The sequence below is a fragment of the Chenopodium album genome, chromosome 8 (genome assembly GCF_948465745.1).
Source record: "Chenopodium album chromosome 8, dcCheAlbu1.1, whole genome shotgun sequence".
Taxonomy (NCBI): domain Eukaryota; kingdom Viridiplantae; phylum Streptophyta; class Magnoliopsida; order Caryophyllales; family Amaranthaceae; genus Chenopodium; species Chenopodium album.
In genome coordinates this window covers 67,460,882-67,488,864 of record NC_137841.1, presented here as the reverse complement: position 1 = coordinate 67,488,864, position 27,983 = coordinate 67,460,882, and the positions used below count along the sequence as shown (strand labels likewise).

At 34.5% G+C, this 27,983-nt stretch overlaps 1 protein-coding gene and 1 pseudogene across 3 annotated transcripts; both read right to left on the bottom strand.

The window, feature by feature from the left end:
- Positions 1 to 65: 65 nt before the first annotated feature.
- On the bottom strand, positions 66 to 27,007 carry LOC145642069 (histone deacetylase 2-like). Of its 2 annotated transcripts, none has more exons than XM_081693154.1 (13): positions 26,777 to 27,007; positions 26,601 to 26,656; positions 25,924 to 26,041; positions 25,582 to 25,644; positions 25,062 to 25,130; positions 24,817 to 24,983; positions 24,662 to 24,726; positions 24,539 to 24,585; positions 23,402 to 23,446; positions 23,262 to 23,312; positions 22,951 to 23,037; positions 1,209 to 1,271; positions 66 to 156 (listed from the first exon to the last, which is right to left on the bottom strand). In XM_081693154.1, exons 1-12 carry the CDS (start codon positions 26,858 to 26,860, stop codon positions 1,239 to 1,241), a joined length of 885 nt encoding a protein of 294 aa, XP_081549280.1. In that variant the 5' UTR covers positions 26,861 to 27,007; the 3' UTR covers positions 66 to 156; positions 1,209 to 1,238. The 2 variants fall into 2 exon arrangements, with proteins under 2 accessions (XP_081549280.1, XP_081549279.1); XM_081693153.1 differs by lacking the exons at positions 66 to 156; positions 1,209 to 1,271 and adding exons at positions 20,862 to 21,231; positions 21,663 to 21,750 and having other exon boundaries at positions 26,777 to 27,006.
- Positions 15,383 to 20,692, bottom strand: LOC145642071 (histone deacetylase 2-like; annotated as a pseudogene). Its single transcript, XR_014115621.1, has 13 exons — positions 20,392 to 20,692; positions 20,215 to 20,270; positions 19,580 to 19,697; positions 19,367 to 19,428; positions 18,796 to 18,864; positions 18,551 to 18,717; positions 18,397 to 18,461; positions 18,263 to 18,309; positions 17,399 to 17,443; positions 17,259 to 17,309; positions 16,907 to 16,993; positions 15,970 to 16,057; positions 15,383 to 15,526 (listed from the first exon to the last, which is right to left on the bottom strand). The product of XR_014115621.1 is annotated as a histone deacetylase 2-like (transcript).
- Positions 27,008 to 27,983: the final 976 nt, after the last annotated feature.

Sequence of the window (27,983 nt, the reverse complement as noted above, 5' to 3'; positions counted from 1 at the left end):
GTTCAAATAAATTCAAACCCAAAAGAAATAGTGTCGAATAAAATTGAATTAAAATAAATTCAAACTTGAAAAAGAAATAAAATGCAAACAACCAACTCTTTACTCAAGATCCCACAACCCTAATGAATGCTGCATGTGTAAGAACCTGTGGTAATTCTGCTCCCCAATATTACAAGTGTAAAAATTGGATCGTCACAGGGTCATTGAAAGGCGAAGGCCATGACCAAAGAAAGACACACAAAGCACGCAATCAGCAAAGCTGAGTACATACAAGCTGCGAAATAAATTAAGAAATCCATAACATGCTACTAATAATCAATCATCATGCATCATTAAATTATAGACTCAACACACGACTCAACTATTTATATTACTAAGACTCCATTAATTAATAATAGGCAAATCATTATTTTTATTCATTGGATTACGCAATAGACAAGGTTGTCCAACCCATGCTCCATTTGGAACATCAATAAAAGAAAAATCCCATGCCTCCTTTCGGAAACATCAATAAACATCCAACGACCACGGGCGCGACTCCGTGACCGTAGTTAGTATGAGATCTCACCTAACTCCTAGTTTTGAAAAATATTTGAAATAAGAGACTCGTAGATCAGGCGGCGTCGAGAAAAGTACACGGCTAATACCCCATGTACCCCAACCCCTGATTGTCATTACTCCAGAAGTGCACCAATCCAGAGTTTTATTGCTCATCCATCTTGCACTTTACGTGATTTACAGGTTTAGACTTGGTGATGACTCATATGCATAACAATACAATCAATCCAATATCAATTCAATCAAGTAAAACAACTTTTCAATTTCAATTCTTGATTTATTAGTGGCAAGCAACATTTATTATTTATTCCTTTACTACCTCGGTGTATAAACACCTTGAGTGCATAAGGCACCCCAAAACCTTAACCTCGTCTTAGAAGACTTAAATTCTTCCTTTACTCATCCTGCTTGCATAATCATGAATGGGTAATAAATTAATCATTACACCAATCATATACCTTTGCCTCTAAGCGCACCTTGCATAATTAGAGCACAAATAATACTTGCAATATAAAATAGTGCACGTCATACGAAATTCACAATGTATAACCAAACAATTTAACTTAGTCATCCCTATACATGATACTAAGTTCTCGATCCGTCGTCCTTAAACATGCACCTAAAAGAAAGGTTTCGTAACTTGTACGTACCTTGAGCAAATGAATTGGTATGCCACTTTACTAACTAGAAATCACCTTCAATAAACTTCTCTCCTAAGCCAAATAATAACATCTCAATCAATACCCAATCAATCAAATTTACAGCAATACTAACTTACTTTAAAACCTTCAAAATCCAAATCAAACAACACTTTAAAACCTTCCCTTTAGTTAAAATTAAAGGATTATATATAGTTCTTTAAATTTTCTTCATAAAAACCTTAAAATACACTCTTATACATGAAATTACAGCAAGTTCAAAGTCTAATAAAAATCTGAAAATTATATAAAAACCCTTAAAAATCTCCCTTTTTAATGGGTGATTAAACCCTCTTTATAAAACATCAAAAGTAGTACTTAGAAACTATTTCCAACACTTAAAACTTCAATGAAAACATATATTTATGCTTAATTAACTTTAAACATAATTAATTTTATTAATCAAACTCAAGGATAATATTTTAAGTATAAAAAACTTCGTTAAAATAAAAAACTGCCCGAAAATCATACTTAGAGGCTGAATTTGGCCACGAGAGGGTGGTATTCACTACCATAGGTAGTGAGGCTTTCTTAATACGTTGTTTCTACATGGAAAACACTATTTTTTCATCAAAATCGGATGAGTTCAGAATCTGTTCGGGATTAAAACGGGATTAATATTAACGAACAAAAATCTAAAAATTAAAACACGAATCTATGTGTTCAAAATAATCTGGAATTAAGTTAAACTAATCAGTAGTTATAATCACCAAAATTTCAAAACATCATTACTATAAAAGCCCTAAATCAATTGTTCATAAAAACCCTAAAATCATGATTTTCAATAAATTGAAACCCTAGGTTTATAATTCATAAAATATGAAATTTATAATATAAATATAATCTGAAATTTATAATCTTTATACCATTAAAATATAATTTGATACTAAAAATATAATCTTTATACTAAAATCAAAACCCAAAACAATTAAATTAACATTAAGCAAAATAATGAAACAAAGGAGGATGAAAATAAGACTAACCTTTTTGTGTGGGAAATTTTTGGAGATTCATGGGGTGTTTATAGGAGAGAATTATTGTAGGGTAAAAAGAAAGATTGGGTCTCATAAAAATAATGGGTCGATTAAGTAAACAAATGGGTTAGGCTTGTGTGATTGGACATAAATTGTAGAATAAAGGTGCATAAAATAATTTGTTCAAATAATTTTCGACCCAGATTAATAATTTGAAACTTTTGAAATTAAATTATGAAAAATAACAAATAAATATTATAAATAAAATAAATTTTCACTTATAAAATATTTAAAAATACGGGGGATTACACCATAGTATTCCCAAGTAACCCCTAATCGACCTAGTAACCCACGACCTAGTAACCCTTGACCGACCAAGTAACCCCGACCTAGTAACCCCTGACCGACCAAGTAACCCCCGACCAACCGACACCACCAGTTGCACATTCACTCCCATACCAACTGCCCCACGCCGCCAACAACCACGCCACCACCTGACCACCAATTTTCGTACCAACTGTGGTACCCACTGCCCCACACCACTACCAGCAACCCCCACCAAACCACGCCCACCAACCCACACCAACTCGATCTGATCCCAAAACCCACCATAACCACCAGCAACTCCGTTCCCAAAACCACCCACACCAACCAAGCCCAGCAACTCACACTTAGCCCAACAACCCACACCACCCTCGAATCCACCAAAAACCAACACCACAGACGACGAATGAACCACCCACGAAGACGATGAAGACGCAGATCGGCGATTATCTCAAACAATGATGCCTTCAATTGAAAATGGTAATCAAAGCTTTGATTATCTCCAACAATACCACGCCCACCAAGGCACCAACCCATAATGATGCCTTCAATTGAAAATGGTAATTAAAGCATTGATTATCTCCAACAATGATGATTGGAATTTGTTTGATTATCGTCAACGACCAAGTAACGATTGAAATTTGCTTGATTTTTCATTTTTTTGAGGAAATTGGAATTTGCTGCACATTTTTTCTCGAGAAAATGAAGAGGAGAGAGAAATTTTTTTTAAAAAAATAATATTGTGGCTGGCCGCACGGTGTGGCCAGCCACATATGAAACTTTGTGTATAAACTTACTGTGGAACCATCAACATGTGGTCCCCTATCACGTAAGACAATCTGATCAAAAAATTAGTGGGCTCTACCTACAAACCTCTCTCTTCCTATCTCTCTCCACTTTTCTCTCTCTATCATATGTTTTTAGAATATTTTAATCATTGTTATGTATTTATAAATACTATATCCGTTAACAAAATTGCAGGTGGACGTGTTGCTAGCCAATGAGAATTTTCTCAAACCCTAATCTTGAAAGTTGCATGGTGCTGCGGGCCGTGCGGGGTAGATGATCATGCAATGTTGCTGGGCTTTGGAAAGCTGCGAGATACTCAAAAATTTTTGGGTTAAGCTAGATGATCTAAAGCTTTTGGGCTTTTGTAGGTCAGTTAAAATTTGTTGGTCAGCTACGGAGTATATGCTTGGTCTTATTCTATTATGGGCTATGGCAGATTCCAGATTTTCATTACTGGTACAGTCGTAGGTAGAATTTTAGTCAGGATAGATAATACCAATTAGTATTACTCCGTATGTGCATCATGGTGCACTCGTCTATACTTTTGAACATTTAGTAAAAAAATTGAACATTTTACAAAAAAAAAAAATTAACAGTCAGTAAAAAAAAATATTGACACGTCACAAAAACTGAACAAAAACATGCAATTTTTATGTTCATTTTGTATACGGTAAATGTTCAGTTTATATGAAAAAATATTGAATTGTTACGAGTTAAACAAACTTTTTTCAAAATTTGTCTGACTCGTAATAATTCAAAAAACTAGCGATTGTTCAAATTTTTTTATACTAAATGTTCAAAATTTGTTATTGTTCATATTTTTTTACTAAATGTTCAAAAGTATTTGCGTGGTTCATTGTGAATGTTCAGATTTTTTTTTTACTAAATGTTCAAAATTTACAATGTTCAGATTTTTTTTTACTAATTGTTCGAAATTTGCAATGTACAGATCAAAATTTGCAGTTGTTTAGATTTTTTTACTAATTATTCAAGAGTATAGGCATGGTGCACCTATTTTTAATTTTTTATAGGTGCACCTTCATCTTAAAATTTGCAAGATAATACAAGTAATAACTTTGCAAAAGTGGCTATGGCTATTCCTCAGGCTAGTTTTTCATAAATTAAAAATGGTTGTAATGTTTTTGTTATTTTTATTACTATTTTTTTAAAATTTTTTTTGGCTATTTCAACATATTCATAAAATAATTTATTTATTTTTTAATCATTGTTGTTACTTTTGTTTTATGAGAATGTTGAAATAGCCAAAATGTTGGATATTTGGATAAGATATAAATTAACATTTATCTAAAATCTAATAATTGATTTCCGAATTGATAGTTGGTATCCAATCTTTTTGTATTTGATTGAATATCCAAATTTCAAACCAGAGATCAGTTAAGAGCGTCTCAAATGATTCAATTATAAGAACTTAATTGCAATATATATAATTAAAGTTTCTAGTTACATGCTTACCATTGTAGAACAAAAAATTAAGCGACATGCTAATAAAAAAGTCAAAAACTCATATATTGATATATATAGTAACACCAACTCAAAACAAATACTCCATACGAATAGTGGATTACCCATATCAAGAAAACTGTATAGTAACAATCCCAGAATTAGTGTTCATCCTGATATTTATCTTTTACTTACCGACCATAAACAATGAATTACTTATTCATTTTACAAAAATACAAGTATACAAAATTACGTGTAATTTAAAGTTTATTAGGTGACCTTCAATCATCATCAGTTTACGGGGTGGACCGGTGGGTTGTAAGCAATAACATTATTACCAAGTTGAATATTGAGATTGGTGGTGCGTGGAGGAGCCGAAGACGGTGCTGGATCGGTAGAAGCCTTGAAATAGCAATTGCAGGCAAAACCCAAGCCACCCATCGAGAAAAGCACTAACAGCACCCACAGTCCCCAGTCCTTGAAGCCAGTTGTAGAACTATTTTTGCTACTTCCGGCAGGGGCGGCGGCATCAGCACGTAACAATGGATTAATCTCATCAGCTGATGTTTGTTTTTCCTTTTCATTCAAGGACACTTTAGGATTATTGTGTTCCCCGAACATAACTTGGCCTGTTTGGAGAGCAAAGAAAATACTTTCATTAACAAACATGTTAAAGGACTAATTCAACCAAAAACTTAAGTTAATAGTTCAAGTATTGGATTGCATTGGCCTATAGCAGTCCCCACATGAAGCTTGTCTTGGTTTGGTGCAACGCTATGGACTGTAATTGGTTTGTTGTTTGGGTTTGACTCGTACGCTTATTGCATTAATAACAAAATATATATTACTTCCGTTACAAGTTATGTGCAACGATTTGACATAAAACAGATAGAGAAAATGTCTAATCGTTGCACATAACCTGTAACGGAGGTAGTACAACAGAAATCAAAGAGGCTAGAATGAAAGAAGAAGAGTGAAACAAAGAAAGCATAATAATGAGAATAAAAAAGAAGCGAGCTGACCCAGAGATATTGAGGTGGTGAAGGCGTATATAGGCATCTGCCTTCCATCCGAAATAAAAGGTAGGAGAAGCAGAAGGAGTATACATGCCATCTTCACTTCTTTTGCCATGGCCACTCAGGTTTGTCGACTCAGTCTAAGAAACAAATAAAGTTTGGGTATCTTACTCTTGACTTCTATCGAAACAAACAAGCTCATACAAACTTTCCGAAGTGGGGGTTATATATACTGATTGCAGTGGACGATAAAAATCATTGACTATATCGATAACTTTGTGGCCCCACACTGAACAAATACTTGTCATGTATGAGGCCTGTTTTATTTTTCTGATTTGCTCCTAATTTCTGTTAGTTTACATGGAGTAATATAATTACGACAAAACCTTAGTTGGTTGTAATTACGGCAATAAAAAAACGCCAAATACCATTTACAATATTTTATCGGCAACTTACAATTTAACAAACAATTATAGAGCTTTTGATTTTTTTGAATAGGTCAGTTGAAACAATAACATTGGATTTTTTTTATTTTTTTTTAATTTTTTTGTGTGTTCTACCCGGTTCACCCTTTGGGCTAATCCGGTTTCGGGGATCAGTTCTAGGTGGTTAGGTCGTTCCAGTCCCCTCCCGATTATTGTTGCGGGGGATCGAACATGAGTCTTCCCTACCAAGTGTAGTCCCAATCACCACTACACCAACAACCAATTGGCATAACATTGGATTATTTGATAGTTCTGCCCCTTTTATCCAGTGGCAATTCAGGAATTCAGAAGTGTGAATTCCATGCTGGCCAGTACACATTCCATAAGCTAAATATCTTAAGCTATATCAATTTGGTAAAAAATAAATAGTTGTTATCATAAAAAAAATTTCCGAAACGAATATAACAAAATCCCACTCGACTACATATATTTTTTCCAACATATTGGAAAAAAAAGTTAAGGAAAAAAATAGTTAGGATAAAAGGGCTTGATGTTTTAAGTCTTTGAATGAGTATTTGGGATATTGGGAGTTTAGAGAAGTAATTAAAGCAAAATGGGAAAAAAAAGGCATTTAGAATTTTATATACTTTGGAGAATGAAAAAAAGTTAGAGAGAAAAAATAGTTAACGTAAAGGTGAAAATTGTGTTATGTACTTGGGGTGCATCGTATAATCAGGTCATTTGCTCATTTAATCATCAAATGACCAAATAGTTATAGCTCATGCTCATTTGTTAAATGAGCCATAATTATTTGCTCATTTCTTGATTAAATGAGCTAAACATTATTTGAATCGTCGTCGTCATCAATGGTATTGCAATAGCTCTACGAAACTTCAAGAACGAACCCATCATCGTCTTCCTCTTCTTAAAAATCATTTATCATTTATTCGACTAAAAGGTTAAGTATTACATTACAAAGTTTATCATAAAAGTTTATCACCATTTTAAATTCAATATATTTTTCAAACCCATATAAACCCATCTAGCGTCAATCCCAAAATATTATTTCAAGTATCTACGTACAACTTTTACAACAAAAAAACAAGCGATTAACCGTAATCATAATTTAGGAGCCAACATGTTCATTTAGCAAGAGGAGAGATCAAAAGTATGCGACTCCGCCATTGCCACAATCATTTTTCACCGTGTAAGATTATACATTTTAGTTGTAGCCAATTAAATAAGAGATTTCCTTAAAATACCATGCAAGTAAAATTGACGAATGATATTTTTAAGTTTAAATTAATTATATATAAAATATTATCTTTTGATATTAGAAATTTTGTATAAATGTGTAACAAATTTTAACATATAAATATAAAAAAAATATTTTAAAAAATTCAATAGCGCGGGTTTCATCTAGTATTAAACTATAATTAATGATAAAAAAAAAAAAAAAAAAAGGGGGAGTTTATGAAAATGGATTAAACTAATATGATGCGTGTGTTGGGCTTGTGTTATGCTTTTAGGCCAGGAGCTTGTGAATTGTTTAGAACTTGTGAAATCTGAATCTATTAAATAAATATATAATGCTAATAATGGAATTATCGGACGTGTGTACCATTTTCGAAAGAAAATACGTAGTATAAATGTTTATCTGTCTTACTCAAACTAAATCTGACTAAAGGCCTTTAAGCATATATTTATATGTATTTTTAAAAAGTGAGTCATTATCATTTCATATTTTCATACAAAGATACAATCATGCATACATCATCAAGAATTCAAGACTTAGAACTTGGAACCAACAAGATTAAAATTTAATAAGAAATTTTATCATCTTTGTGATCTACTTCCCATGGTTTTTTTGTTTTTTTTTGGTTGTTGTTGTTGTTGGAGAAGGTAACTACTTTGTATTAGTTTTATTTTGTTAAAAATACTTTCTCCGTAATTAGTTAAATGAATAATTTTATTTAGGCAGTTTAAACAAGACCCTATTCGATTATGTTTTCTTAAGGATAATTCACAAAATGAAATAAAAGTACATTATTTGAATAGTGGCAAAAGTAAAAATGTGTTAACTAAATTGGAATTAAAGAAATAGTTAACTTGAAGTAAGTGGGTGATTATTACGAGTAATAGTATAGCATCCATGCAATTGCATATATTTTTTTTTTTTTTAAGGAACATGCAATTGCATAGCTAAAAATATTTTACTATCAAATTCACATTAATCACTTTTTTTTTTTTTTTTTTTTAAGTTAATTCATATTTTGAACTTTGACTGGCGTTGAACTACCACCAACTATTAATTACGTAATTAGGGTGCAATGAGTGTCATTAATTATCCATAACAAAAAAAAGGGACTCCCTCCGTCCCTTAATACAATGCCTCTTTTGAGCATTTATTTCTCGCATATATAATAAAGAAGAAAAAACATTGTATTAAGGGATGGAGGGAGTATCAATTAATAACACGCATGCATTTTATTCCAATTCATAATTGATGTTGTTACTCAAGTTAACGCTTAAGGTGTTAAAGTCAATTTTATCATCAATATATTTAGGAAAATGTTATACATAGCCCTTAGGGCTACATATAAGCATTAAATTTACACTTGAAAATCGTAAAAAGTTAAGAAATCATCAAAATATAAACACTAATAACACTGATTTACACGTGTTTTTGTCATGAATTCCTAATTTTATACAATTTTCAAGAGTATATTTAATGTTTATATATAGCCCTTAGGGCTACATATAACATTACCCATATATTTATTTATCTAAATTTTTGTTTCCAGATGACATATTCTCGAGAAGTAATGTTATTCCTGACATTATAACCTATAATAATGTTTATTTTTAATTTATTTTTATTTTTATTTTTATTTTTATTTTTTTTTACAATAATGTCCTTTTAAATGAAATTTTGACGCCTATCTACGCACATATATTACCTACTGGTAGCTAAAACTCATGTCCTCGAACCGCCCCATCAGTAGACAGATACAATTTTTTAATTTTTTTGGAATAGGACAGGTATATACTTATCAATGTATACTCTATGTTTTATACTTTCGTATATATTATTTATTTATTTATTTATTTTATTTTTTTTTTTGACGAAATCTACTACATACTGAGTATATGTTTTAAAAATTACTAAGTCTAGCTTGACCGAATAAAAAAATATCAAAGTGTCTGCGCATAGTTCATGCAATCAGCTCCGTTTACATAGAAAATGCTAGCTTGGAATAGTTCTAACTCAATACTTCCTGTTGCAGAATATATGCTATTATCTCTCCTAATTGTGCTAGATGTGAATTGTATCTGCTCTTGATAGTTGATACCATAACAAATTAATGGAAAGAGCTATTATATTGGAGTGATTTTGTATTATTTAATTATTATTCATCAATAGGTAAAGTATTTATACAAAAGTAATAAAGCCTACGAATATAAGATAGTAAATTGTCTTCCTAAAAGATATATGTACTACCATAACTAATTAACTACGATATATATATATATATATATATATATATATATATATATATATATATATATATATATATATATATATATATATATATATATATATGAAATTTTTTTCTATGGAGGCGGATGCACGATGCTCCGTGCATCCGTTTTCTCTTTAAAAACGCGGAATGAACATTTCGTTGTTCAGTAAAGAACATACATTTGTTTTGTAAAGAACATATAGCTATTTCATAAAGAACATTACATATAGTTGTATTGTAATGAACATACACTACTAGAAAACTGCTGTTTTCCGACGGAAAAAATCCCTCGAAAACACGTTGTTTTCCGTCGGAAAACCTGTTTCCGACCGAATTCCGTCGGAAACTGTGTCGGAGAACCCTTCGTAGGAAAATTAGCCTTTTCCGTCGGAAGGTATTTTTGGGCACTAGAAAAGTCCGTCGGAAAGTTCCGACGAACACAAATCCGTCGAAAAATTCCGACGGAATTTCCGTCGGAAACTGATTTAAAGAAATTAAAAAAACACGCCACGCCACCAGGGGCGCGGCGCATCACCACCTCAGAACACCACCAACCCTAAGCCCAAACCGCCACTCCCTAAACTAACCAAGATCCATCCACCACCACCACCAAACCCTAACCCAGACCCACCCAAATCACCCACTTATCATCATCAAACCCTAACCCAGATTCATCAACCACCACCACCGCACCCTAACCCAGATTTACCAACCACCACCACCGCACCCTAACCCAGATCTTCCCAAACCCTAAACTCACCTAACCCAAACCCGCTAAACCCAAACCCAGATCCACCAAAATCCTAACCCACACCCTAACCGAACCCACACCCAATCCGACCCACCTAAAACCATCATCATGAACGACTAAACCAAACACCACAACACAAAAATTTAATAAAAAAGTCAAAATATTAAAACGTACCTTAAAAATCAAATTAGCTTCAAATTTAACCTCGAACTTGGTTTACAAAGGCCAAATTCGACCATGAAAATTCTAGATCTAGCATTTTCATGGTCGAATTTGACCTTAAAACCATTAAAGTTATATAAGAACTCACCATTTTCAGCTTTTACCCACCATAGAAAAAATCAGAGAGGAGAAGAAGACTAGGGGGTGTGAGAAGAGAGCGTGAGGAGAGAAAGGAGAGGAGAGAGAAAGAGAAGGCGTGAGATGAGAAGAGAAGGGCGTGAGAAGTCTGAGAACTGAGAAGAGAAGAAGGAAGATGAGAGATGAGAGAGGAGAGAGGAGAGAGGAGAGAGGAGAGAGGAGAGAGAAATGAAAGGGAGAGGGAATCTGATTTAATTAGGGTTTTGTGTGTGTGTGTTTTTTTTTTTTTTAAAAAAAATCATAAATCCGTCGGAAAGGGTTTAAATTCCGTCGGAAATTTTCGAGGGAATTAATTTCTGTTGGAAAATGTAACATTTTCGACGGAATTTCCGTCGTAAATAAAGAATTTTCCGACGGATTAAAACTCCATCGGAAAATTCCGACGGATGTTCGATGGAAATAAAATCCGTCGGAAATTTTGCACTTTCCGACGGATTTTCATGTCCGTCGGAACCATTCCGTTGGAATTTGACTGTTTTCTAGTAGTGATATAGTTGTTTTTATAAAGAACATATACCTATTTTGTAAAAAAAAATCCAACTTCATGTTCTTTATATGTATATCTAAAGAACATCCGAAATATTAATTAAAAACATGATAATTAAAGGTGATCAACTTTGGCCCTACCCAACCCGGCCCGGCCCGGCCCGATCCAGCCCGAAAATAGGGCGGGTTTAGACAAGCCTAAAAATGCATTTTTAGTTAAAAAAAAATCCAAACTCGGCCCGAAAAAAACCCGAAAAGCCCACTACAATTTCCCGATTTGACACGAGATATTATGTTAAGGCCCAGCCCGACCCGAATTTTTTATCACCTCTAATGATAATGTATTGTAATGAACATTATTTTTATTCAACCACCATAATCTAAAGACAAAATTCAAAGAATATTTCAAAATAAACTATTCACATATGTCACAAATAAAAGTACATTATTATGACAATCAAAGAACATGAAGATAAAGAACATTATTTAGCTGCACATTATGTTCATTACAATTTTATAACATGTTCTTTGCACTTTAACTGAATGTTCTTTACATTTCTATACAATGTTCTTTACATTTCTATAATATGTTCTTTTCACTTAAACTAAATGTTCTTTATATTTCTATGCGCTTTTTTTTTTTAAAGAGAAGCACCATGTGGATCGTGCATCTGCCTGCACGAACCGTGCATATATATATATATATATATATATATATATATATATATATATATATATATAGCTTCCTCTCGCCCTCTTCTATATTGTGGAATAACATGTGGCCTGGTGTATACAGGATGTTAGATTTGTGGGTTTGAAATTTTTTTAATACAATTGATGGATGTTAAGTAAATTAATACCTTAGAGGTATAAATACGTTGAAAAATATACTTATATAGTTTATTAATACCAATTGATATTTCTAGATACCAAACAGAAGTTTGGTGGAGTTGGTGGGGAATTCATCTTGTGATTTTGAAGTCACGAGTTCAAGCCCCACGTACCAACTACAAAATGCTTGCGAGAATGGAAGTTTTTGCATGTGCACTGACCACCAAGGCACGAGGTTCTAAGGGGTCGTATGAGGGTGGGGGAGGGTTAGCTGGCCATTTTACAGTGAGGGAGAAGGGTTTTTTTTTTTTTTTTTATGGTTTATACGGGGATGGGATAGGGTTTTAGGAGTGCAGATGGGCGGCGAGGGGTGGGGGAGAGGAGGCGAGTGGTGACGTGGCTGGCCGTGGTGTGGTCGTGCGGGTTTCCGGTGATTTTGGGTAGGTAGAAGGGTGGTGGTATGGTGGTGTAGTGGTGGCCAAGGAATGTATGTGAATGGAAAAGTCACTATGTAGAAAATACTAAATGGCAAGCGGTTCAAACCCCCTAATGGAAAGCGGTTTTCAACCGCATGCGCTTATGGGGTTTGCCATTGACCTTTTAAATGGCAAGCGGTTCAAAACCGCTTGCCATTTGTAGTGAAAGGGCAGCGATTTTGGCGCCAAATCGCTGCCCATTATGGCGATAAAAATAAATTTATATATATATTGTCTTTTTCACTTCAATTGATACACAAACAAAACATATGTAAAAACATTAATATTATCATTAATTAATTGTTGTAATATTACATTTTCATTAAAAAATACATATCAAAAAAAAAAAAAAGTAATAAATTCAGTCCTTCTACTGCTCATTCCCTATCCTTCACGCACTGCCACCACTGTCACCACAATTGACGCCACCACAATCAACCACCACGCACTGCCATCACCTCCACCACAATCGACGCCACCAACCCACCACCGCAACCTCTTTATCTGACGCCACCATCACAATCGACGCCACCAGCCCACCACCACAACTGATGCCACCCGTATCTGGAACAATTAAAAAAAAAATTAACTCATGTAAATAGGACATGAAATTTGAAATTAAAACTCACAAAACCCACCAATACCACCCTCATCAATTGGCAAACCCACCAATACTACCACCACCAACTCGGCAAACCCACGACTACGACCACCACCAACAACCCACGAAATTAAAACCACGACCACCAACACCACCACCAATCCCGCGAAAACCACGACCACCAACGTGATTGGTCAAAAAATATGTTTAATTGAGTAGGTGATCTGTTTTTTTATTAAGTTTAATTTACATGTGTCACCACGTAATTCGTCAAAAAATATGTTTTAATTATTGGTCAAAAAAAATCGCCTATGTGTTCGTGAGGGAGGGGGTTGGTAGTTCGGGGGAGGGTCGGGGGTCCGGCACTGTGGTTTGGGGCTGGGTAGCCGGAGCTGCAAGTCAGGGGATGGGCTCAGGCGGCAAGTGGTGGGTGGTGGACTGGTGGGTGGTTTTAAATTTTTTTTTTTTTTGTTTTTTCTTTAAAAAAAAAAATCTTATTTTTAAAAATATTTTATTTTTATTTTTATTTTTTTGACCAATCAGAGGCGCCACGTATCATTTAACTTGTTATAACATATTACATGACCGGTTGGGACTATTTTGAGCGGATTGAGTATAAAGGTCGGATTATTTAAAAATATCCCAAGTATGGGATTTTTTTTTTGCGAATGCCCCAAAGGTGGGATTATTCCCAACAATTTTTCCTTTGATTTATTTTTTTCCTTATTATATTAAGACATTGTTTTAAGTATGATTTTAAGATGATTACTTACATGTATTGTATCATTTTGACAAGGGGGGTGTTAAACACCGCCAACAATATTTATCCAAATCGCCAACATTTGATGTGAAGAGACAATAATACCCTTACTCTTTCTTTCTTTCTTTTTTTTTTCTCTCTTTGACCTCCACAATCACCATTGCTGTCAATTTTCACCAACCACCATACAACCACATTGGGTGGTGGTAAAGGGCAGCACAACAATGTAAGGAAGCGGCGGCGACGGTGGTTAAAGCTTTGTGACAGTGAAGGGGTCGGCGAGTAAAAGGTAGCAACAATCAGCGAATACAACGAGGAAAGGGATACTTTTTTTTATTATTAATTCCGGCGTCATCAATCGACATTCGAAATCGGTGAACGTCGCTGGTAACCGGCGTCTAAAACCGATTGCCGTGCAGGTTGACCGGTTTTGGCCTCTGTTTGACCACGAATACTGGCGTCCCAAACTAGTCTACCGGCACGGTAACCGGTTTTGAACGCCGGTTACCGTCTCGGTTGACCGGTTATGAACCCGGTTGTGCTGATCGCCAGAAATAAACAACAACACCTTCCTGGCGACGAGGGAAGGTGGTGGGTCGGCGTTTAAATGACGGATGTTGACTGCCTCTGTGGGCAACAGTCTATTGGTGGTTGTGGACTTGTGGTGGTGTGGGTGGTGGTGGTCGTGGACTCGTGGTGGTGGTGGTGATCGTGGAGAGAGAAAGCCAAATGGGTTGCTTTAATTTGTGGTGGTTGCTTTAATTTGTGGTGTGGTTGACGTTTGGGTGAGTATTGATGGACTAAGGAAAGAGAAAGTCAAATGGGGATGAGTAAGGGTACTTTTGTCCCTTCATTATTTTTGTTGGCGGTTTGATAAAAAACGTTGGCGGTATTTAGCAATCCACTTTGAGAATTCAGCTCATTCAAGATTAAATGTGTCAACTTAATTTTCAAGTTTTAATATTCTTTTTAAATTTGGACAATATATTGTTAACTTTATATATTTTTTTCCCCCAAAAGTTGTCAACTTTCTTGCAATTAATAATCTTTTTGTAGTTCTATTGAATGATCTCACCTAAACTATGCTTTCAATTGTCAAATTCCCTTTTTTTTAAACGAAAGAAGGATTTTATATTAAATAACCCAAGCTATTGCTTGGGTGTGCTTATTGAACAAATTTATAAGTGGAGCAATAAATAGCACAAACATTGGAGGTTGGGCGTCGTAGGTAAATGACATAAATGAATTTGGTGCCGGAGATTCTATCAGATTCCGGCTACTTATTTATTACTACTACTATATAGTATAGTTATATACATGAGTGATGAGAGGTTTCTTTTGCAACAGCACACGAATTTTTTTCTTCCATAAAGGTAGATTTAACTTCCAGTTTCTGCAGTGCCTTGGGTGCCTGACATATGTATCAATTGTTTCCTGGATAGATTGATAATTGAATCCGCAATCACCCTTGCACTGGATTTCATATAACCACCTGAAACAAAAGATGTGAACTGAATAAAGATCACAGTTGTGAGCTGTGTCCCTTAGTGGAAACCTACATTGGGTTCAGGTCCTCCAAGGGAAGATATTGCCCTGTTGAGCCAGTCCAATTGACTAGATGTGATTAAATTCCCGACCACGGATGGTGTTGACTGTTGAGTATGTATGCGTGTACGTGTGCAAGCTAAAGTGGCAAAGGGCCGGGATAGCTTGTAATGGATTGAGTGATAAGGTCAATCACGTACACCATCCACGCACAGTTTCAGTCACATAGAGAGGCAAAAGAAATAAACCTTTTGAAGTCTAGACTTTGGTTCAAGTTCATGACATGAAATTTCAGTTATTCCTTCAAATATAGTTACATATACTGGAATAACCTAGGGTTGCCAAGGATATATGCAGATTTAAACAAATTGCAAAAAGACAGAATAGAACCTGATGTAAGCATTAGTATAGGAATGCCTTTCTCACGAGCAAAAGCAAACACCTTCTCATCTCTCTTAATTATACCTTCGGGACTGATCTGGAAACAAGAGATGGAATCCACAAGACTTAATAATTAACAACCTCAAACTAATCCAACTACGCAACAAATGTTTTGTAAAATATAAACGCATTGAACTTGCCCCAATGTACAATGTTTACAACAAATTAAGTACATTGCAGAATTGATTGGAATAACAGTACACAAATCAACTGACATGCCAGGAATACTAGACATACACCAAGAAGAACCAAGCTGCAAATCCTTTACTGTGACTAATGCACAAACTACACGATATGAGGTAGCTTGAGTAATTTGAGAGGGTTGCTGATAGATGATCCATCAACCCTCTCAACTGACAGAAAACAAGAAACCCATACATTAATCTGTGTACACCAATTTAAGATAAGCTAACTGCTAACACCTAGGGTTTGTTTGAGATGTTGACTGTGTACACCAATTTAGAGGGTTAAAGTTAGGAAGGGAAATCTGTGGTAAAGTACAGTGTTTAAAGTCCATCCTTAATACAAATATTAAGAAGCTAGGTTGGATAGAAAGAGATGTTGACTGTAATTTTAGACATATGAACCTTGCACTGATGATTCAAAATCCTTTTGTGTTTTGCATGTTCCACCCCAGCACACCATGATTCATCAGGTTAGCGTATTAAGTCCAAGTAAATAATGTTGATTGTATCTGTATAATGGTTAGCATTTTTCTTGATTCTAACCGAAGATGTAGGGTTTAGCAAAATCCACTCTAAACAATCTAACAATATATCATCTCCGGTCGTCCAACTTTTGCAGATATAGACTTTTAGACGAGTAATTAGTATAGAATGACCAACAACAACAAATGATCAGGTACAGCAAAAGGCAAGGTTCTCACCTTTAGACATCCCAGCGGATCTCTATCCAGAATGTCGGTTCCAGCATTGTATACCACCAACTCAGGATCGAATTCTTGTTTAGCAACCTGTCACAGATTAATGTACAAAACTTTAGGGATCATGTTAGATCTCCACTACTCTAGCACATCCTTATGAGGATCACTAAATTAGATAGAATGGTAACAAACTTGAAATTTGCAAAATTTAATACATTAACATGTGGATTATCCTGCAAACATGTGCAACCTTTCAAATGAATCAGCTTAAACAGGCGGGGGAAAAAAAAAACAAAACAAAACAAAAAACATAGGGGTAGGCAGTGGATGTTGGCATGGATGAGACATTACATACCTCAAGTGCCTCATCCAATTTCTTCAAGTAAACATCTGTTATGGTCCCACTCTGTAAAGCAAACAAAAATAATCGAAGCTTTGTAATCGTAAGGATAGCTTATAACAAGAAGCTTTCGGCCTATTAAACTGATGGCTTACTGGAATTTCAATATTCTGATTGATGTACCTCCTGGAAACTAAATCCTGAAGCAAAATTCAGCAAAAATGTCAGAAATAAATCATAATCAAGTGAACAGAAAAATAGCCTGCTGATTAAATCTTAGCATGAACAAATTTAACCTTCATTTGCATGCCTCAGAGATAATTGCTGAAGCTAGGATTCAGCTGGTAGACACTAATGCACATGTGATCTAACGCCATTTACAAATAAGATGTCTAAAGACATTGGTGAACCACACAAGAATCTTGATTTCTAATCCACAGAAAGCGCATCAATTTAAAACTACACTTTACTCAAAAAACGAGTTTTGTTCATTATCCCAAGTCCCAACTGCTTTCTCACCCAATTTCACCCTCTTCTCTCCCTGATAAGTCTTATCATTTTGGTTAGAATCCCTGAACTTATTTGAACCGAACTTATATAATCACATTAGACCTTATCTGCACGTATATTTAATTGTCAGCTCACTCAGCTGGACTTATTGGACTATATCTGTACTTTTATTGATATGAATTATTAGACCATATCTGAATCTATAAGCCCTCAACGAAATTTATATCTTTGATAGACAAGTTATTTTTTTGCAAAATTGCAAATAGTTCACTGGTCAAGTCTTCAATCTTGAATCTTCCTCATATGGAAAAAATAAAAGTTATAATCCCTTATATTCTCTCTTGAATTCATTGTATACAGGGCTAGCAAGGGACTGCCCAATTTTATCACCAATAATGCCTATATATGACAACCAAGGTTAAAAATATAAGCACGGTGGGATGGAAGACTACACAGTTTATTTTGTTAAAAGAAAACATCAAAGATCTGGTACCAGCAGTGTAACTTACTAATGGATATACTTCAGAATTGTACATATCAAGTATGTATACTCTTTCTGCAAATAAAAGAAAGTACTACATATAAGAAATTATCTAAAAGTAATAAGTTCATAACATGATAGTCAGGAAGACAAGAATCATACTGTCATTAGAAAAATCTACTTCGTGACCATTTCCTTGATGTGCATCGAGATCAATAATCATAACCCTGACGAATGTTACAAAAGAGATTAAACTCGAAACAAGTAGTTTGAAGGTGTTATCAGCAAAAGTACTCATTTTTATAACGGCCAATACCTTGAAATATTTAACCGAACAAAAGCAAAGTGAATGCACAGAGAGATGTCAGCATAAGCACAAAATCCACCTCCTTCATCTGCAGAACAATGATGGAAACCTCCACCAACATTAATGGCCCATCCTCGTTCCTTTGCAAGCTTTGCAGCCAGAACAGATCCCCCTACCTACAAGCATGATTATAAAAGGCTCAACTTGATGATGGAGTACAAAAAGAAAACTAATCGTACTTATGGTTGTCATGCCTGTTTCCGGAATGGATAAAGAATTTTACGCTGTATGATACAGTTGGGCAACATTGCAACCGGTGGAACCTGTAAATAAAATAATGATGTAAAAAGAAAGTTAAATTATACATAACCTCGGTCTTTGAAATAGAATTATACTCATTCAGGGCAATAAACGGAACAGAACCACAAAACCAAAGTATTGCACTCAGCAATCTACTTCCACAACAACATAAATGACATTCATCTGGCCATTGCATACCTACCTTGGGTTATCATAGCAAAACACATGCTGCCTAGCTAAAATAGAGATGAATAGATGATTATGTAACTAGCTTAGAGAAAAAAAGATTAAACTATCAGCAAATCATCTACAAAAGAACAAAAACACCCATCCAGCTAAATCAGCTTCTGTACCAAACCAAGACATTATCATCCAAATTCCCATGATGTATAATTGAATATGAGAATGTTTAACAACAATTCAAAAAGCAGAGTTCTCGCCTTTTGAACAAAAGTAAATTCATATAGCTCTTTCTCCTAAATGTCCTAATATCCAAAATCCAATTACAGTGACTTGTATATATACCACTAGAATTTTAGCAACAGTTGAACTGCTTTAAGACTATCCAGGTACTTCTCTGGATGTACCTGTAAACACATTAAGTCCCCGATTAGAAATTATGCAAGAGGCAATGGACCAACAGCTGCCTGCTGGATCAGAACATTGCAAAATTGAGCAATGAAAGAGAGAGAGAATTAAAACTTATAGAGAACAGCTAGGAAACAAGTTTCAAACTACCACTAAGAGGTCCTCTTTCGAAGCTTCTTCTGGCTCAATGATACAACTTTTGTCCAGCACACCTTCTGAAGCAAGGAATTGGCATATACGACCCCATTTTGAAGAATCAAACGGATGCCTATTTTTAATCATACAAGAAGTAGTTATACAAATTTTTGTAAATCAGACTTATAAACTTGAACAATTTTCTCGTTATATAGAGATACAAAAAACTTATATGCCCACGATTGATCAGCCAACTCATCGGTCATTAACAATCTCAACATGTATCTTAATGAATTGAGAAACTTCACAGATGTATGCACCCATCAACTAAAAGTGGTCTGGAGCATATATGAGCACAGAAGAATCCTAACATGATATCGAGGGCGAATCTACAAAAAATAAGCCAGTGGTCCAAGGACTGTTTGAGGGAAATTTGGCGTATCACTAAATCAAACTTCAGCAAGTGTAATTTATAAATAAACCTCAACCTGTATAATATTGGGGACTAAGAGCACCACGATTTCAAAAGCATACAATTAATTTTAAATTTTTAATTATAAATTTGAAGCACATACTAATATACTATACACTAAAGCAATATCATCACTATAAAAAATTGAAGCAGCTAAATTTTTTAGTAAAGCACTTACAATTTTTCCATTCCAAGGAAAGAAATATTATAATCAGATGAATAAATCAGCGGAACCTATAAATAAACCCATCAAAATCAAAATTCAGAACTAAAATCAAATTATAATAATATTCAACTCTAAATTAAAAGAAATTGATCATGAAAACTAAAATTTTACACAAATAATATAAGATACCTTGGAAGGAGGAACATCAAAGTAGAGCTTACTAGAGAGAATTCGACTTCGGCGAAGATCTTCAGGTGAAGAAGAAGCTGCCATTTTTGTACAGAAGACAGAGAAAATTGAGGAGAGAGAAAATGAAAGTTGCAGTGTCTGAGCCACTCTGTTATGGTGGACGACTATATTTTACCGCCGGTAAACGAGAATTTATAAGCAACAGATTTTTTAGTTGACGGTTGAGTTTATACGTGTCGTTCCAAAACTAACTTATTTAATGTAGGTTGCTCTTCAGCACAATATTAGAAATCTGTGCGTCGAAGGTGACAACACTGACAACCTCCTGTAATTAATGCAGTTAGTAATAGATGGCGATAGGGGTGTCAACGAGCCAAGTATTAACTTGTTCAAGCTAGGCTTATTAGAAATACACACGCTCGAGCTGAGCTAATCGCAATTAAGGAAGTTCTACTAGCACATATACGAAGTAAAAAAAAAAAAAAACAAATTTGTATCGATATATAGATATATGATGAATTAACCCATGAAATCACGAAATTTGACCTATATCAGTATTTGAATAACAACAGGTTAAATTTCTGAATTTACATAATACCTTGTACTTCGTATAGGATACAACAATATGGTACGGAGTAAATCACACTATTTTCTTTCCATACAAAAGGGGTTTCTTTTGCTATAACACACTATAATCTTTCCGTATTTTGTTCACAGAGGTTCATATTTGACCTCCAGTTCCTGCAGTGCCTTGGGTGCCTGACATATCTATCAATTGTTTCCTGGAGAGATTGATAATCGAATCTGCAATCACTCTAGCACTTGACTTCATATAACCGCCTGAAACAAAAGATGGGATACCAATCAAAATTCATGATTGTGCAGCGATGTACCATAATAGATCTAAATTTGGGTCCAGGGGAACAATGATCCCCTTTTGAGCCAGGCCAACTGACATGTTGTAGTAAAAATCCCAGCCAGAGGTGGTGTTGGTTGTTGGGTGTGAGTGCGTGTGCGTGTGCGTATGGGAAAGGGGAAAACTAGTTGTTAGGATTAGGTCAAGTATACCACCAACGCATAATCAAGCCATATAGAGAAGCAAAAGAAAATCAACTTATGGAATCAACTTTGTTAAAGGTCCTTGATATGAACTTGCAGTTATTCAGCTTAATTCGATAACTATATTTGTGAAACACAGCCAATTTGTTGCAGAGAGCATTGAAATTTTTTACAGAATTGATGGCTCAGTTAAGGTAATGACAGAATAGAACCTGATGTAAGCATTAATATAGGGATGCCCTTCTCACGAGCGAATGTAAACACCTTCTCATCCCTCTCGATTACACCATCAGGGCTAATCTGGAAACAAGAAATAGAATTCCATGAGTAAGCTTTATCAACTTACAACATCAAACAGATCCACTTCAACACTAATAGCACTGCAAAACTAAATGCATTTGCGCCTAAATGCCCCAACACACGAGATTTTTATTAAATCAACAGCCCAGTTCGGCATTTAAACCACCAATAAGTAAACTCAGAAGCCAGAAATAAATACCAAACATAAACCCAAAAAAACCCAAGAGTAGCAGGTCCACAGTGACTAATGTGCAAACTATCCCGTCGAAAGAGACACTTGGTCTTTAATTCTTTTCAAGCCCCCTTCACCTCTCTGTATTTGGATTAATTATCTCTATGATCATTGTATTTTCAAAAAAGCTGGCTGTTGCTAGTAGGATTCTCTAGATTTTAGTTATTATGGGGGAATAAACTCCAATAGAGAATATGGGTATGACATTATGACTAAAGAAATTTCATTGCTTATATCTTGTGAAGTTGTGAGTAATATGAGTCAAGTTATTGATTTATTCATATAATTAAGCTAGAGTTTAGTTATTGCTTATAATCCATAAACCATTCTACTGTCAGACAACAAGAAACTTACAATTATTCATATAATTAAGCTAGCATTCAGCTAAGACATCTGTGGCAAAGTCAATTACTTGGCCATCCTTGCTATACATATTTAGAATGCTGGATAAACATGGAAACATATGATGACTCTCATTTCTGAAAATAAAACCTTAAAGCAATGGATAATTTACTTTTCTATTGAGCACAGTCCACCACAGTATACCCAGTTAGACTTGTAACAACAATCGGAAATTCGAAGCCTTAATTCCGAAGAAGGGAACGGACCCCAATTAGAATTGTAGAGCATTATTATACACAGTATAGTTCTTCTGGCTTGTCATTGCTAGCCCTACATGTAAGTGATGTAACCTTATTACCATTTTAAGTCGAGGTATGCAATATTTACTATACTTGCTAACATTCAGGGTTAGCATTCTTCTATGTTCAAATGAAGCTGAATCCACTCAAAACAGTCTAAGTCAGAATTCATCTCCAGCCATCCAATTTTAGTGACAAGCGCCAAGAACTATAACAACAATGAAAGCGATAAAGGAAAAAGTTACAAATACCAGGTGCAGAAGAGGCAACGTACTAATTAAGTATACAAGTTGAGAACAGGAAATAATTTAAATGTTTTAATCTTACCCTTAAACGGCCCAGTGGATCTCCATCCAGGATGTCGGTTCCAGCATTGTATACCACCAACTCAGGATCAAAACTTCGTCTAGCAACCTGTCATAAATGTACAAAGGGATCAGGTTTGTACTCCAGAACATAATTGTAAAGATCTCTAACAAAGAGTGAATGGCAAAAGGCTTTTGAAGTTTCTATAAAACATTTCTGTATATATTACATTGAAATATGTAGATTGTTCTGCAAATATGTACAATCAAAAGAAAAAAGACCAGAAAGGTAGCTCATGCAGTAGATAGTGGCACATCTAAAATGTTGCATACCTCGAGTGCATCATCCACTGTCTTCAAGTATACATCTGTTGTGGTCCCACTCTGTAAAACAAATAAAACAATTGCTTATTCTGTTAAACAGAGACAGCTTAAAATGATCAAGCTTTCTATCTTTTTAACTGATGGCTTACTAAAACTTCAACTTTCTGATTGATAAACCTCCTGGCATTATAATCCTGCAGCATATACCACAGAAACATCATCACAAACCTAAGGAAATGGAGAATAGAAATGACTCAGGCAAGAAACACAATAAGGTTCACTCTATAATTCCTATATTTTCTCGATTCATTCATGTATTTGATTTTAGCATCAACAAAATAAACTTTCACTTGCACGCCTCAAAGAGAATTATGTAACCAAGGAATTAGCATGTAGCCACTAAGCATTTGCAAACCAACCTGTTTGCTACAGATATGAAACCACCAAAGAAGCTTGACTGCAAATTTAAAGTCCTTAACAAGCACATGCACATCAATATAAATTTCAAATTATATACACTATGGATATTGTTCATTATCCCTGCTCCGTTCTTCCATATTCACCTCTCTCCCAGGCAAACCATTTTCCATTTCGATTATGTTCTTTTATCTTAACACCCCTGAACTAATCTGACCCAAACTTACATGATCTTAACTCACCTGCACTTATTTCTAATTGCCAATTGAACCATTAGTCCGCTTCTAAGCTTAGTTGACATGGAATTATTTTTTTTTAAAAAAAGTTGAAAGATACAAGGCTGTTGTGTTCCTTGCAATTTCTATTGACTACACTGCGTACACGTTACCCAAGTACAAGTCACTAACTAATTTTGATGTGCCTTGCATCTTTGTGTGCCAATGGGGCTTGTCACTTGTCAGAGTTGTCACTACAACAATTGTGATGGGTATCTAGTCTAACTTCCATTGTTTCTTAAGGCACATTGAATACCCGTTGAGAAGTGTTCTACAGGCAATGTACTAGTCATTGAGCGTGTTTGCTATCTACTACTTTAATAGACAAGAGTACATCAAACAGTTCACATAAAAAGTCTTGAAGGATCTTCCGCAAAGAAAATAGGGCCATGGTCTCTTTAGGGCTTTATCATTAATTTATTACTTAATTCAATAAAGAGTCTTCCTTTTACCCCCTTCTATAAGCAACAATGCCCAAGTATGATGATCAAAGTTCAATTTCCAAACAAAGTTGAACAGAACTCAAAAGATTCAACTTCATAATTCTAACAAGCGAAAAAATCCAAAAGTTCTGGTAGCAGCAGGGTAACTTACACCAGGATATATCTCAGAATTGTACACATCAAGTATATATACTCTTTCTGCAGAGAAAGAAAATATAAGGATTTGCATTAAATTCTGAGCAATCAGACAATCAAGGAAGACAAGAGATCGTACTATCTTTAGCAAAATCTATTTCATGACCATTCCCTTGATGTGCATCAAGATCAATAATCATAACCCTGCCAATTCCAAACCACCAGAAATTATAATATAAAAATCATGAAAAAATAAATTCAGATCAAGATGTTTGAAAACCCTATCACCAATACCTTGATACTTTTAACTGAACAAAAGCAAAGTGAATGCAGATGGAGATGTCAGCATAAGCACAAAAACCACCTCCCTTATCTGCAGAACAATGATGGAAACCTCCACCAACATTAATGGCCCACCCTCGCTCTTTTGCAAGCTTTGCAGCCAGAACAGATCCCCCTACCTACAACCATGATTATTAAATAATTAAACTTGATGATGGAGTATAAGAAAGAAAATTAGTTGTAACGTGATTATATGCCTGTTTCCGAAATGGATATAGAGCTTTCCGCTGTACGATACAGTTGGGCAACATTGCAACTGGTGGAACCTGTAAATAAAATTATAGTGAAGAGAGAGTTAGGCCATACATAGGTAACATAACTTCAGCTATCTACCTTACTTGCTTATTCTTAGAAACATGCACATTACAATAAATTCCTATGCCTTAAGATAAAAGGATAGTTTGAGTAACTTGTGTAGAGAAATAAGGAGTAAGCTTTCAGGAAGTCAGCAACAAATGAACAAGAAATCCTTCCAGATCCCATAAATAGGCTTCAATAGAATACCAAGCAAAAAAAAAAAAAAAAAAAAAAACAGCTTTCCATCAATTACCACAATGTATGTAGAAAGTAAGGGCAATGGATTTGTCAAAGAAAGGCAAAGGACATTTAAAAGCAATTGATAAAACAAGGGTCTCGGAACTAGGAAACAACCTACTCCGTTATTAATATGGCTCTTTTTCCTAAAACCCAAATAATGTGACTCATATATTGATATACCTCAATAATTTTAGCAACAGTCAAGCTGTTTTGAAGACTATCCAGATATTTCTCTGAATGCACCTGCAAACACACAAAGTCCCCAATAAAAAATAAAAATAAAAAAATAAGCAAGACGCAATGAACCAACAACTGCTAGATATATCAAGAAGAGAAGGAAACTCCAATTCTTGATATTGACATGAAAATCAAGAGTCAAGAATGGAAGTTTCATCTCTTGGTAGGCCGATATTCAACCAGTATAAGAAGAAATAAAATCCCCATTTTTGATATCTTAATTGCAGGCGATGAGAGAAAGATAATAAAAATTATACACAACAACTGGGAAATGAGTGCAACTACCACTAACAGGTCCTCTTTAGAAGCTTCTTCAGGCTCAGTGATACATTTTTTGTCCAGTACACCTTCTGAAACAAGGAACTGGCATATGCGTCCCCATTTTGAAGAATCAAACGGATGCCTATTGTTTATCAAATGATAAGTAATTACAGAGATGTGCATCAGACTTATAAGGCATCGACGTCAACAATTGATCAGACAATCTAGAGTCCAAAACAGCTTCAACATTTGTCATCATGGATTTATGCATCCATCATTTTTCTGGACCTCTGGATAATCTAGCACTAGTATTAATAATTGCAGCTAAGTAAACCCTTTACATTATTTTCATAATACAACTTTAATTTTTTTACTATTGTTATTTGACAATATTTTCTACTCAAATTCAGTTCACAATGGAGTAAAACAGATATGTAAATTATCGTCGTTATCACCATTTATTACCGCCTACCAAACCGGATGTAACTAAATAGAATAGTTGAGAATAAAAGTTTTTAATGAGCTCGAAACAATAACAAAATCAGCCAGCAATCATTCTATCACGGTTTAAATACTAAAACACACAACAGACAACACATTCTAAACTCAAACCAAAATCATCAAATAATAACAATACAATATGCTTATCAACTTACACTCTTATAGTAATTCGTAATATTTTCTAAAGAGAAAGCACTTACAATTTTTCAATTCCAAAGAAAGCAATATTATAAACCGGTGAATAAATCACTGGCACCTAAAAAATCCAAATCAAAAGTTTTACACAACAATGTCATCAAAATCAAAATTCACATTCAAATTCGGAAGAAAATTAACATGAAAAAGGAAATTAAAATTCAAAAGTAATTCAAATTACCTTAGAAGAAGGAACATCGAAGTAGAGCTTACTAAAAAGAATTCGAGTTCGGCGAAGATTTTCAGGTGAAGAAGAAGTCGCCATTTTTGTACGGAAGAGAGAGAAAATTGAGGAGATATGAAGTGGAAGTTGTATTGTCTGAGCCACTCTGTAATGGTGAACGACTTACTTCAACCGCCGGCAAACGGAGAATTTATCAGCGTATATTTTTATTATTTACATTTGACGGTTGAGATTACACGTGTATATTTCCTGAACTTTTAAGCAAGAGATTGGGCCAAGGATACTATGTTTTGGGCCGTTTAATTTTGGGCTTTTCTTTGAAAAATACTGATGAGGAGGTGGTAGAGAGATGTGGAAACTAGAAGTCTTAGTATTGGATGGTAATGATTTTTTTTTTTTTGAAACAACGATGGTAATGATTTTGATTAATTAATAACCTTTGTGCTAGTCAATTATAAAGTTATAATGGTATTGAAAATTTGTTGTATAAATAATTGAAGAACACTTGATACTTTGAGGATACATGGGAATAATGCTAAATAACTTGGAGAATGTTTTGTTCCAATGTTACTGATTAATGAACATGTGGTTTTCCTGTGTATAGGGAATATAGAGGTAATATTAATTTGATAGAGCGGAAGGTATTACGAGCTAAATTTTTTTCATGTAATGTGAGCCAATAACCATGAAAGGTAATGATGTAAACATAAAATAATTTTACGTTTTTAATACCTCCTTTCAAGACTTTAGTTAACTAAGTCATTAGTTATCAAGTTATCAACTTATCAACCATATTCCACATGTTTGAGAGTAATGAACATTTTTTTAAGCAAAATAATCAATATGTGCGCTATTATTACAAAAATTAATGGACATGTAGGTTGTTTGGATGAGAATACATCTTAGGGGGATATTCAAATTAATCAAATATGAAGTAATCGTGTTAATTTATTAGTTTATGTGTACTCTTCGTATTTGTTTTGTTTTGTTTATTTTTATTCTATTCAGTTATACTCCGTAATTGACTTTAATGTTTAGAAGATAAGTGAGTGGGTGTAAGAGTAAAGGTGAATATAAAGCTTGAATACATAAATAGCGGAGCTCATAATAGAAGTGAACCTCATTCGAGGAAATTGATTTTACACCAAAACACTAGTCAATCCTTGCAATTATTCATTGCAGTGAAGTATAAGTTTGAGATAAG